Here is a 14,442-nt window from a genome sequence, read left to right on the forward strand (position 1 = left end):
TTGGCTAAGGCTAAAGGATGAGACTTGTAGTTTAATTTTAGTATTTTATTTATTGGATTCAATTTACATTACTTGGAATGATAAAATTAGATTGAATTTGTTTAAATTTACTTTCAGTCTTTAAGTTGTTCATGTCTGGATTCTTTGTGCACTCCGGGTATAAGTAATGCTTTGATTTAACAATTGTTTAGCCTGAACTAGAGAATGAATCAATTTGTATAATTATTGATCCAATGATGCTTAAGGGTATATTTGATGCTTTTGATTCCCCGTGATTGATGTCCAAATACTTTATGAGAGAACCAATCTATTGGAATCATATTCCTCTTGATGTTGTGAATGGTTTAATCGAATTATCTTCCAATTGGATGGGATGAGACTTCGATTCCAATTGAGATAAGCATTGAATCAGTAAATCAAATACTGAGATTTCTATAAGTGAATTCATAGATCCTTAGTACTTTATCTATTTTGTTATTACCCTTATTCATTCACTGGATTGATAACCCAGACAAACTGTTAGACTTAGATTAGTTCTAGGTTGTGTTCCCTATTCCTTGTGGATTCGACCTCGGTCTTACCAAATTATTACTACATCGTAGCCTTGCACTTGGAGTTCGTAAACAAGTTTTTGGAGGTGCACCCATCGATGGACCTGCAAAGAAGTAGAAAGATGTAGACAACAGGTGAGTCGATGATGGCCGTGAACCCTTTGATGCTTAAGTTAGACTGGTAGACTTGGATTAAAGGCTTGAGTTCCAGTTTGTTAGATTACCTCTTCTCATTTTAGGTAATTGTATTTATAGGGTTCTTAGCCGGTTCTAAAACCTTCATATCCTTAATGCTGGAGAGCCCTTAATTGGATGTGAATCTACTCCTAAAAATGTTGTTGAGCCTATCTCGGTTGGTGTGATATTCGGCCTGTATCATTCCAAATCTTTCCTTTTTAGGTCCCAGGCAGGATTCTCTCCGAATTTTTCGTCCCACCTCTGGCCGTGGTCAACCTAGTTAGCTTAGGATACTTGGGAAGCTCGCAGCCTGAGCTAATTTGCCTTAAAGGCCCTCTGCCCGTACCCGTAGGCATACTCGGTGAGATGATTCTTCCCCATTCGAGCTTTGTCCTTAGACAACTTAGCTCGAGGGCTCGTCCCTTCGTTGGGAGAGTTGCTCGTTTTGTCTTCGAGACCTGTACTCTTAACAGTTTGGCTCAAAAACCTGTCCTAGGCCCTTGACCACGTCAATTCGGATTCTTTTGTAGTTAGTCGGTCTTTTTTTCCGTGTGAGGGACCGATTCAATTTTCCCTAGATCAGAGCCCATAATGTATGGGCTGGAACATGTGTGAAAGATCCCAACAGAGAGCACGTGTTAGAGACTTGTGTCATTCAAGTAGTGATCAATGTGAGCATGCTTGGACCAAAAGTAACGGCAATCTCCTCATCATGCTAGTAAAACTTATATGAAATATTTATTTATTTTAAACTTTTTATGTAGGTTATTATTTTACATATATCACATATATGAATCCGGATCCTCTATTTGCCACAAACGGTAATTAAATTCCTATTTGTTGTAATACTGTTAGGCCATATCATCACACACAACATTTAAAGCAGAAGTATTGGCAACGTCAATGATGATGTGGACCAATATGGATTCCACATATATTAATCATAACTCATGTTGATGCTGAAATCTGGTCGATCCTGCCTCACCTTCTGCTAGCTGGAGTATTTGTGATTTAATGAAAAACAAGAGGAGACATTGGGGGTGCTGGTTAAGGCCGGGGACCCTCTGATGCGTAAGTCAGGGTAGGTCCGTAGAAGGAATAGAAGAATTAGGAACATTGTGTGTACCTTTACCATGACATGCAGTGTATTTATACGCTTTCTAGGAGGTCTGCGTATCTGAGTTGATTTGAGGGGCCCATATTGGAGTCAGACTTTAACTTTAAGAATATCTCCTACTTTACCTCAATCGGCATGATCATCGACAAAGATCTCGGAGGATAGTCTTATCTTTATATATTCTAAGGATATTTGTATTTCGAACTGGTGGTTGATATCTAAGGTCGATATCTGAGGTCGAGGTCAGTATTCGAGGTCGAGGATGATACCCGAGGCCGAGGTCGGTATCCGAGGTCAAGGTTCGTACCCATGGACCTCAAGGTTGAGGTTGTCTCTCGAGGTTGGTGAATAAGACCAACCTCCAAAGTCATTGGTCGGCACAAAAAGGTTGGGGTAATTTTTTGGCCCTCAAGCAATCCATAGTTATCGAGTTTGGCTGCTCGGCTCATCTGTCTCATACATTTGTTTTAGCCTCATTTTACCCATAACAACTCACATGCACCTCTATTGGATATAATGTTAGGTTTGAATTCAATCGAATTACCCTTGGCCTTAACCTAAACCGAAACCAAACTAGGTTAGGTTAAGGGTCAAGTTGAAGATTTACAAGCCAAGCCCCACCTAACCTCATCCCAACAAGGCCTAATGTTAGGGTTGAGCCAATGGGCTATAGGTTGACCTAACCCAAGTTTCATCCTTAGTTACAGGCAATCTGTGTTTGCTTAAAACACTCAAGTGTATGGGCCCACTATGTTGTATATCTAAAATCCACTTTATTTATTAGGTTTTATCTTCAATGTTAGGTCCCAGGGCAAAAAATCAGTTAGATCCATAACTCACATAAGGTACACTACATGGACTAATAGGGATGGGATGCCAACATAGGTTTGAGTGTGGGCCATCATGGTGTGTATATCTTGGATTTGACTTACCTTAGCCTAGCATTCACAAGAATCCTCTATAACTCTCAGTTCTTGGACCATGCTATTAGTGCACTCATTTTTACACCCTTGTTGGTCAATCACGTGAGTCATTCTATCCGTAGATAGTTGAGCCTTTGGAAAGCGAAGACCAAAGACACAAGCGGAGCTGAAATATTAAGGAACACATACAAATAAAAGAGATGCCTTGGTGACCCTAACCTTTGACCCAAAACAACCATTCACCTTTAGATGATCTTAACCAATAAGAATAATCATTTGATCATCCTTTAGCCTTGAGAGACCAAGAAAAACATGATAAATAAGGTTACAAGATGTGTGAATCTACTGTGTAAAAGATAAGCCCAAACAACAAATTTCGATTGATGTTTGATGGCATCGAGCTGCCATCGAACAGTCTTCAATGACATCAAAGACTTGCTCGATGACATCGATCGAGAGTCAGGGATGTCCAACAACCAACTAGATTTCCTCCTGAAATTCTCAATGACATCGAGGTCCCTTGGAGAAATCAAAGCCTCCTTGATGACATTGATTGAAAGTCAGAAAATGTTCAGCAATGAAACCGGATTTCTCCTTGGAATTCTCGATGACATCAAAACTTATGTTTCGATGGCATCGAAGACACCTCAATGGCATCGATTGAGATCCAGAGATTGTCTAGAAAGGTTTGTGGATTTTTCTAGATTTTCTCAATGGCATTGAAGCACCTTCGATGACATCGAAGCTTAATGTTTGATATAATCAAAGGAAAGTTCGATGACATCAAAAATGGTTCAGATTTGTTAAACAAGAAAATACCATATTTGTCTAGATTGTTCGATGACATTGGAGAACCTTTCGATGGCATTGAGAGAGCCATTTTCTACTCATTTTTTGACTGTTAGAGATCGAACTGTTTATAAAGGACATTTGGGTCTGGGGCTTTTCGATGGGTTTTTAAAGCAACCAAAGGTAAGGTGATCCCATATGCATATCCCTCACCCAATGCCTCTATTTCTATGAGTTTAAAGCAATCTTCCTCGAGATTTCAACTCCAATGAGGATTCCAATCTCACCATTAGAGGTATGCTTGAACTCCTTCATTTCTTAGAGATTGAATTTAAGCATCTTGGTATAATCATTATCTGAGTCCTCTAGGAGACCCATCTAGTTGAATCCCCTAGGATAAACAACTGGCCATTAGTTGTAAGAGATTCAACCCACTCCTATCACCTTACTTGAGATGTTCTTCTAAGATGTCTAAGGTGATAATCATGGAGTTGAAGCCTTGGCAAAGTTGTGGCAACATGATCGGGGGAGCATCGGGAAGCTGATTGAAGCACGAGAGAGCGGAGATCAAGCAACCCAAGAGTAGCATCAAAAGGGACTCAATCTGACAAGTGTTATCTGTAAGAGTCCATTGTTGTACCCCTTCCTTGTGTAGGTTGGAGTACAAGAGTTTGTGTCCCAAACTTACCATAAGTTCTCGTGTAGGACCTTAGCTTGTGTGGCCTAAATATGTGGTTCTTGCGTAGGACCTAGGCTGTTGGTTAGCCGAAGGAAAAACCAACTTAAGTATTTTCGTAAGCCTCTGGTAGGAGAATACATGCTGGGTTCTTATGTAGGACCATTGCTCTTTTGTAGGGCATAAACCTAGGTTCTTGTGTAGGACCTTTGCTCTTGTGTATGACATAAATGTCTAGGTTCTTATGTAGGACCTTTGCTCTTGTGTAGGGTATAAAGTGTTCGGTGCTTGTGTAGGACTATTGCTCTTATGTAGGGCATAGACTGTCAAGTTCTTGTGTAAGATCTTAGCCTATGCGACATAAATTGTTGGGTTCGGGATTAGGACCGTTTTCCTTGTGTAGGACAAAAACTTGAGTGCTTGTGTAGGACCCTTGGTTTTGTGTAGGGCATAAACTTTAGAGTTCTTGTGTATGATTGTCAAGGTTTGAGGTAAATTTGATTTAAAACTTCTGACGGTGAAATCCAAGTATACTTTAGGAGAGAGTGCGTACGCCAGGAGTAGAATAGGCATGTAACTGAACCACTATATAGAATTGTGTTTGTTCTTCTTACTGATCCAAAATCACCTTATAAAAGGGTTGAGTGGCATATAAACATTACCATGAGGCCACAAAAGTTTTAATGATAGATGTTTTCATCCCCACTATTTCCGACTTAGCTTTAAAATGAGCTAGGTAAACAGATGAAATGCTTAGATAAAATATCAAAGTAGGCCTCACATATCTTAGAGTGGCAGAATTCTTATAACCTAGCCCAGCTGGGTTATCAAACTCGTTAATCTGGTGCAACTTTGCAGCTAGGATAAAAAATAAGACTGATTCTCATGTCTCTATGAGGCTATGAATAGGTTAAATGATAAATAAACATTGCTGCGGGCTTTAGGAAGGCTCCAATGGTGGACAACATTCTTCCCACCGTTTCCTGCAGTGTGGTCCACTTGAGCTCTGAATTTGCCTCTTTTTTGGCTCATGCCCAGAAATAAGCCAAAAAAAATTTGAATGAACAATATACATAAAACACATGCATTATGGTGGGGCCCAACAGAGCTTTGACACCAGCTGCGTGGGTTTGAGCCACGTACCTGATTAGGTGAGGCCCTTGCCTCACCCAAGACAGCGGCCCGTATGTGGGGCCCACCTTGATATATGTATTTTATATTCATATCGTCTATTCTTTTATATATATATATAATTTTAAAACATGAACTCAAAAATAAAGAACAACCAAATCTCAGGTGGACCATATTATATGAAACAATGGTGATTGAACACTATCATTAAAAGCTTCCTACAGTCGCTTTTAATGTTTTGGTAATGTTTATTTAGTTAATAAGGTTAAAAAACTTGGACGAAGGAAAAAAAAATAAAAATCAGCTTGATCTAAAACTTCTGTGGCCCATTAACGGTCAATCTTGACTGTTTCTTATGGTATGGTCCACTGGAGATTTGGATCTGCTTCAATTTTGGGCTCATTCCATAAAATGATCTGAAAAAAATGGATGGACAGCATGGATTTAGTACATACATCAAGGTGGGCCCACGGTAATGGCCGCACCTAATCTGGGAAGTGGATTGCGTACTAAGTAAACTCTGTGGGGTCCGCCGTGATTTAGGTATTTTATCCACTCCGTCCATCCATTTTACCAGATAATTTTAGAGTTTGATTTTAGAAACGAAGTATATCCAAACCTCAAGTGGACCACACCATAGGAAACAATGTGAATTGAACATCTACCGTTGAAAATTTCTCAGGGGCCACAGAAGTTTTGGATCAAGCTTGTATTTGTGTTTTGCCTTCATCCATGTCTGTGTGATCTTATTAACAGGTTTGATGAGAAATAAACATCACTGTAGGCCCTAGAAATGTTTCAACGGTGGAAGTCATTATTCCAACTGTTTCCTATGGTATGGTTCACTTGATCTTTAGGTATGCTTAAATTTTCGTCTCAACGCCTAAAATGAGATGGAGAAACGGATGGACGGCGTGGATAGATCAGATATATTCACGGTGGGCCCAAAAGAGTTTATTCAATACGATAAGAGCGTACTAGTACGCAATCCAATTTCCCTAATCTGCTCCCCATTTAAATCGTGTGAACTTTTTGGAAGCAACTTTTCCATTTTCAATTGGTGTAGAAAGCATGAGTTTAATCGGAAGTATCTTTATATACGGTCTCGTCCTTGCCAACCGCCTCCAGCTGTCTATGTCGACCGCCTCATCTTCGATCCTCCTCCCCTTCCACGCGCCTCTGGCCTCCGCCCTATCGCAGGCCGCCACCCTTTCATAGGTACACCCGATCCGTTGATCGCCCGTATCTCACCATCCAAGCGCGGGTTTGTAATCCAACCTGTACCTGATCCTGACCGCTCTCTGGATCCTGTCTCAGCCTACATCTACAGCAACAAGAAATCTGAAGAGGATACAAAATTCGACAATGGCGGGTCCTTGCCCCAAAAGAGAATGTACTTGCTGCTCAGAATTCGGATGAGAAGAATGGGCTTGCGCCGCTGGAGAAGCCATCAGATAAGCGACGGTTCTCATCGCCAGCTGGTGTGAAAGAACGGCGGTCGGTGTCAACCGGGAAGAAGAATTCAGGGCATGCAGCAGAGCGAGAGAACTCACCTGCGACTGCAAGGAAATCAGGGTCACGGCCTTCATCACTAGTTACATCAAAATGTGAGCTGCCGAGCTTGGTTGCCGCAAAAGATGAGAACCGTCGATCGTCCATGGAGCAGGCAATCATTATGCCATCCAGGTACCGGCAGCCTTCCCCAATTGGGAGGAAGCAAGCATGGCTGAGCGGGCGGAGGTGCTCGCTTTCGCCTGGTAGAAGACTTTCAGGAGGATTGAAGGTCTCACTGGTAATTGCTGCTACTGTTGCAGATTCAGCTGGTAAGAAAAGGATGGCAGCGATGGATGCATTGTTGGGGTCCACAAAGTCAATTTGGAAGAGCTGGGAAGACCCAGCCCCAGCATCCATGGGGGCCTCAGCTGAGCAGAAGGAGAAGGCGGTTTCGAAAACCAAACCGGATTTGCAAGCAATTTTGCGGACACATGTATGGGTAAATTACATCAAACATGATTAGTATTTTTTTTTTTTTTTAAATTGATTATTTAATTCTGCTCTGAATTGTTTTTATTTTATTTTATTGAATTCATAGGTGATGGTTGTTTGATATTCAATCATATTCTTAGGTTCAAATCACAGTGACAAATCCCATTCTAGGCAATTTCTTGGGAAATTTTCAAATTTTGAGGTTATTCCTGGGATATTATTGCTGAAATTTTATTTAAAAATATTTACTCTAAATCACCAAATAAATTCAAATTATATATATATATATATATATATATATATATATATATATATATATATATATATATATATATATAGGGAAATGGTATTATGAGGTCGACCTCATGGGAAGGTTGGGCCCCACCATGATGTTTGTCGGACATCTATCGCAGCAGTCAGATGCACCATTCCATGGTGGGCTTAAAAATCAAGTCAATCCATGACTCGGGTGGGCCACACCACATACAACAGTTGAGAAGGGTTACCTTCCCATTAAAACATTCATAATCCAGGATGAGGGGTCAAACCACCATTCAAAACTCAGGTGGGCCCCACCAAGTGCTTTGATATGTTTTAAGCGTGTCTTCACATGGTTTTAGATGGTATGGTCCACCTGAGTTCCGTATACGGCTGATTTTTGGGATATCCCATAGCCTAAAGGGGACCCATCAAATGCACGGTGTTGGTGTTCGACGGACATCACAGTGGGGCCCACACAGCTGGACCTCATGGGAAGTTCCTCCATGTTGTAGTGTGTGTGTGTGTGTGTGTGTGTGTGTAAACAAATTTCTTAAATGATGATAGTGTTGTGGAAAAAAGGTGACATTTTTAAAATCTGAAAATATTTTAAAAATCTTGCAGTAATATTGCTTAGTGTATTTTTTTGTGATATTATCTATGAGGTTTTTATTATCTTGGTGATATTTGTCACCATGGTGTGCTGTAAAGGCTGTTATGGGGCCTTTAACGGTAGCAACCATTATATGTTATGGGGTTGCAATGGCCGTAACAACCAGTATGTAAAAAATGACATGTAACCGTTGTTAATAGCTTGTTACACACCTTGTAAAGGCCATAACATCCCTGTAATGGTTTGCTACATGACAAATATAGATTTTTCAAAAAAAATAAAATAAATTACAGCATTATAGGGCAGAAACAGGCTTTTTGGGTTTTTTTTTTTTTTTAAAAAAAGAGAGACTGTAACGGCCATTACGAGGGCCATAATAGTTGTTACGACCCTTATTATAAAGGTAACAGTGGTAGCCGTTATGGCTACCCTTACCGTTACATAAGACCTTGTTTGTTTCATTGGTTTAAATATCTAGAATTTATAAATAAAACTGCAAAAGAATGAACTGATTTTTATTTTTTATTTGGCTTCTATTGTAAAGATGAGGTGAAGTCTGGCTTTTTATTTGATTAATTGAAGTTAAAAACAAGGATAAAAATAAGCATGTTGGTGTTGTATCATCTATGACCAAAACTCAATATGCACAAGACAATACACACAAGCTTCAGTCCTAAACATTCCCCAATATCCACAAACTGCATTGAAACACATTAATGAACATTTCTATGTACTCATTTCCCTTAATTTGGATCCTTACTCTTGCTCCGGTGGTATACTCTGAGGAGTTTCAACACCCGGTCAAGGGTTCGAGTATCCATAGGTGGTGAAATCCCACTATGGCATGAGTGTGTGTAGAAAAAAAAAAAAAGAAAGAAAAGAAAAGAAAAGAAAAAAGGCTTGTGAAAATGTGCATGTTGAACGGTCTTGATATTAGGTCTACATCCATTTAGATGCTTAGGATCATCTAACCAACGTGGGTATGGCCCATTAGTGATAGGTGGGGTCCATGTGTATGTCGTTTAGTTGTGAGATATGTGTGTGATCAAACCTTCTATCAACTGACGTCAATGCCCTGAATTTGTTAAGCATAAAGGCGCAAGTAGCCTTTATGCCCTAGTTGTCAACATTTAATGCCAACCATCCTTTCCATTTGTGTCATGTCAATCAAAGTCATATTGGGGGGCTTTTTAACTATATCCGGAGAAATAGGGATTTATTTTGGAATAGTAAATAAGCGATGGTTTTATACTAATGGACAAAAAAATAAGAGTTTATATGTCAAAACAAGGAGTTAGTTAAGATTGCTAATTAAGAAGGTACCCCAAAGTGACTGTTTTTTAAAATAAATTGTGTCGATGATTCATAAGAGTTAAGAGATTAAGAAGGCAACTCACAAAATTCAAGTTAGGTGGAAAAAGCAGAGATGTAACTCTGGACTTTTATGTGATCTTTATGTACCAACAAAGCTTAAGGCAGATTTTATCAGTTAACTATAAAACCAGCCATGCTTTATGAGATATAATGTTGGATAGTTCAAGAATAATATGTTCATGAGATGAGGGTAGCTAAAATGAGGATGTTGAGATGGATGAGTGGCAAGACCAAGGTGTTCCATAATGGTAATGGTGGTTGTAAGGCTATTACGATATTGGTTCAATACCGTTACAGGACTGTTACGGGTCAGTTTTATGTAATGGTCATATTCAATCCCATAACATATAATGGTTACATTGTTACCATTACATAACTGTTTTAGGCTTTTAGTCTTAGCATATCATGGGCAATACGAGGAAGGATAAAATTAGAAATGAATGCATTCAACGGAACTTGGGTACAACACCAATAGGAAATAAGATGATGGATGGTTCAGACATGTGCAAGGGAGACCAAGTAACACTCCTGATCAGGAGTGAGTTGATTCAAATTGAAGGCTATAAAAGGGCAAGAGAAAAGCCCATAAGGACATGGGGGAGGTAGTAAGAACAGACTTGATCAATCTATGGTTTAGATATGGTCCTTGATAGGGTAGAATGGCAGAATAGGATTCGTTTAGCTGGATAAGGCTTAGATGATGACGATGAATAAGGGGTTCTTATGGAATGGACGAAAAGCAATAAGACGATGGATGGTTCAGATGTGCAAGGGTGACCAAGTAACTTAAAAGTTAGTTTTATATATATATTTGCAGCTGTGTAATTCTCTCTTCCTTTTATCATTTTGCATACAATTATAAAATCAAACGAATCAAATGAGCTATACTTGATCCGATCCACCTACTTCGAAACTGGCTAGAACTTGAATAGGCTTTGTGCTAGACTCTGCAATCTAAGTCCCACGCTTTCTCGTGTGCATAGGAAAATAGAGTTTTGCTAATTCCAGGCCGGCCAATACTTGCTAGACATCTGAGCCATAGATCGGGTGTGTCCACCGCACAAATGCCCTGCCTCAATCAGGTTCGCCACAAATATGTACAGAACTTACTGAGTTTTTTGCCGTCCATTTTTCATGCATGTTTCTGACAATAGCTAACAGAGTGCATGGAAACACTGGATTCAGATCAATGTTGTCGTATGCTCAGATCTGGGCCACACATCACGTGGCCCCCACATGCCTAATAATTTTGATCACGAAGTGGACCCCGTACGTGGGGAACAGATTTTTATAGGAACCGACCAACAAGCCACTTTGTATGAAACAATTACATTGTTTGAAATGAGGCTCATCCAAATCACTGATGTCAAAGACTGCATTTTAATACGGGAAGTTGGAAGAACAAATTTACATGAAACAATCAGAGGACTACGAAGTTAAAAGGGGTAGAGAAAAAAGTTTGCAGGTTAATAAGATCATTGTATATGGCTTGAAACAGTCGCCTAGGTAGTGGTATAAAAAATTTGATTCTTTCATGGTGAGTCATAAATTTACACAAAGAAACAGCCTGCCTTTCACAGATACAATATGAGCTTGCCTGATGAACAGCCTTGATCTTAAGCATGTTGCAATGTGACACGTGTCAAGGAGTGTATGTGTACATGGAAAAAAAATTGTTCGGTGCATGCACCATACACTGGAAGAAGTTTTACTTATTTTTAAAAGAAAAAATTACATCAGAATCCAACAGAAATAACGGAAATAAAAGGAAAATATGAGATCATTCATATCCAAAACAGATCCAACCGTTGCTTTCAATTCAAATTCAAGCCGTTGGTTGCTGGCCTCGCATGCTGAATGACAAACCATAGATCTTCCATTTTAACCGTCCGATCATCTCCATCAGAATCCAACAGAAATAACTGAAACAGAAGGACACAGAGATGCTCATGTCCCAAACAGATCCAGCCGTTGAATTCAATTCAAATTCAAGCCGTCGATTGCTGTCCCCATATGCTGAATTACAAACCCATAGATCTTTCGTTTCAACCGTTTGATCATCTCCATCAAGCCCGCCTCCCCCACCCTCTCCAACGTAGGCATGGCCCATTAAATTCTAGATATTTAAACCAGTGCAACAAACAAGGTATTCTGTACAATAAGGGTAGCCATAACGGCCACCACTGTAACCTTTACAATAAAGGTTGAAAGGGCTATTACGGCCTTCGTAATGGCTATTATGGTATTTTTATTTTTTTCATTAAAAGGAAAAACCCAAAAAGCCTGTTTCTACCCCATTACATTGCAAACAATATTTTTGAAAAATTTATAGTTATCTTGCGGTTGACCATTATAGGGTTGTTATGGCCTTTACAGGGTGTGTGACAGGCTATTAACAGCGGTTACATGTCATTTTTTACATACTGGCTGTTACGACTATTGTAACCCCGTAACATGTAATGATTGCTACAATTAAAGGCCCGTAACAACCTTTACGGCACACTACGGTGACAAATATCACTAAGATTCTGAAAACCTCATGAATAATATCACGAAAAAATATACTTAACCAATATCACCGTGAGATTTTTTAAATATTGACAGATTTTTAAAATGTTGCCTTTTCTGCAACACTATCAGCATTTAAGGAATTTATCATATAAATAAATAAATAAATAAAATATTTAAAAATTGAACTTGTTTAGTGATTTAGAGTAAATACTTTTATATAAAATTTCAGCAATAATTTCTCAATAATATCCCCAGAAAAACCTCAAATTTTGAAAATTTCCCAAGAAATTGCTGAGAAAGGGATTTGTCACTGTGATTTTAACTTAAAAATATGATTGAATACCAAACAACCATCACCAATGAATTTAATAAAATAAAATAAAAACAATTCGAAGCAAAATTAAATAATCAAAAAAAAAAAAAAACTACTAATCATGTTTGATGTAATTTACCCATACCTGTGTCCGCAAAATTGCATGCAATTCCGATTTGGTTTCCGAAACGGCCTTCTCCTTCTGCTCAGCTGAGGCCCCCATGGATGCTGGGGCTGAGTCTTCCCAGCTCTTCTGAATTGGCTTTGTGGACCCACCAATGCATCTGAAACCTTGGAAATTCCTGCAGCCATCACAACCATCCTTTTCTTACCAGCTGAATCGGCGACAAAAGCAGCAATTACTGGTGAGACCTTCAATCCTCCTGAAAGTCTCCTCCCAGGTGAAAGCGAGCACCTCCGCCCGCTCGATGATGCTTGCTTCCTCCCAATTGGGGAAGCCTGCCGGTACCTGGATGACACAATGATTGCTGGCTCCCTCGATGATCGTCGGTTCTCATCCTTTGCTGCAACCAAGCTCGGCACCTCTCATTTTGATGGAACTGGTGATGAAGGCTGTGACCCTGATTTCCTCGCTGGCGCCGGTGAGTTCTCCTGCGCTGTTTCAGGCCCCATATTCCTCTTCCCGGTTGACCCCGACCGTCATTCTTTCACACCAGCTGGCGATGAGAACCGTCGCTTCTCTGATGACTTCTCCGGCGGCACCAACCCTTCTTATCATCCAAATTCTCAGCAGCAGGTACATTCTCTTTTGGGGCAAGGATCCGGCGTGACCCGCCATTGTTGAATTTCGCATCCTCTTCAGATTTCTTGTTGCTGTAGATGTAGGCTGAGACAGGATCCAGCGAGCGGTCAGGATCAGGTACAGGTTGGATTACAAACCCGCGCTTGGATGGTGAGATACGTGCGATCAACAGATCAGGTGTGCCGATGAAAGGGTGGCGGCCTGCAATAGGGCGGGTCCTGCTAGAGCCGGAACGATGCTAACTATCTGAAGGAGGACTGAAAGATGCTCTCCGGCGACCTTGGTGTCGGAATTCATGGACTGGAGGAGCTTGAGGAGGATACCTGGGTTGAGACTCGCCATTGACTCGGTTTTGAATCGGTCCGAGTTGACCAGGTAAATGCTACCTCTCTTTGTCTCTTTCTATGAATCGCCCGAGTCGACTCGGGAGATTACGACGAGTTTCTTTTCTCTCCTTCTATGGGAAGAAGATGAGATGAGCGTAAGTAGGGGAAAGAGAGAGAGGAGGGAGAGGGGTTATAGGAAGTGACGCGGTAGTAACGGCTGCCGTTACGTAACGGTTGCTTTTTCAAATTTTCGAAATCCCGCCTCTCTTTATGAGCAGATTTGAATTTCTTTCGGTACGGATTGACGGAGGATGGGGAGCGTGAGGTTGCCGTTATGTTACCATTACAAGGGGACCACAATCGTCTACCGCAACTGTTTTACGTAGAGCGTGAAACAACCGAGCTCTGTGGGGTCCACCATGTTGTCCGTGTAAAATCCTCTCCGTCGATCACGTGAGGACCATTACTTTGACGGTTTATACCGAAGATACTTCCGATTAAACTCATGCTTTCTACACCAATTGAAAATTGTAAAGTTGCTTCCAAAACAACCAAGTTCACACGGTGGGACCCGCCTTAGGTTTGAATGGGGAGCAGATTAGGTGCGGCCCTTACCGTGTACCCACCTTGATGTACGTACTAAATCCAAGCCATCCATCCATTTTTTCAGATCATTTTATGGAATGAGACCAAAATTGAGGGAGATCCACTTCTCCAGTGGACCACACCATAAGAAACAGTCAAGATTGACCATTAATGGGCCACAAAAGTTTTGGATCAAGCAGATTTGTTTTTTTTCTTTTCTCTTCATTCAAGTTTTTTTTTTTTTTTAATTTTTTTTTTAAAAAACCCTATTAACAGATTGAATAGTATATAAACATTACCAAAAATATTATAGGGGACTATAGGAAGTTTTTAATGACATTATTCAATC

The 14,442-nt window shown here is 40.2% G+C and overlaps 1 protein-coding gene across 1 annotated transcript; it reads right to left on the reverse strand.

Annotated features, from left to right (window-relative positions):
* Nucleotides 1-11,370: 11,370 nt before the first annotated feature.
* LOC131233861 (uncharacterized) lies at nucleotides 11,371-13,665 on the reverse strand. The gene is made up of 2 exons (XM_058230686.1): nucleotides 12,565-13,665; nucleotides 11,371-11,711 (listed from the first exon to the last, which is right to left on the reverse strand). Exons 1-2 carry the CDS (start codon nucleotides 12,640-12,642, stop codon nucleotides 11,421-11,423), a joined length of 369 nt encoding a protein of 122 aa, XP_058086669.1. The 5' UTR covers nucleotides 12,643-13,665; the 3' UTR covers nucleotides 11,371-11,420.
* Nucleotides 13,666-14,442: the final 777 nt, after the last annotated feature.

This window comes from Magnolia sinica, chromosome 18, assembly GCF_029962835.1.
Source record: "Magnolia sinica isolate HGM2019 chromosome 18, MsV1, whole genome shotgun sequence".
NCBI classification, from domain to species: Eukaryota; Viridiplantae; Streptophyta; class Magnoliopsida; order Magnoliales; family Magnoliaceae; genus Magnolia; species Magnolia sinica.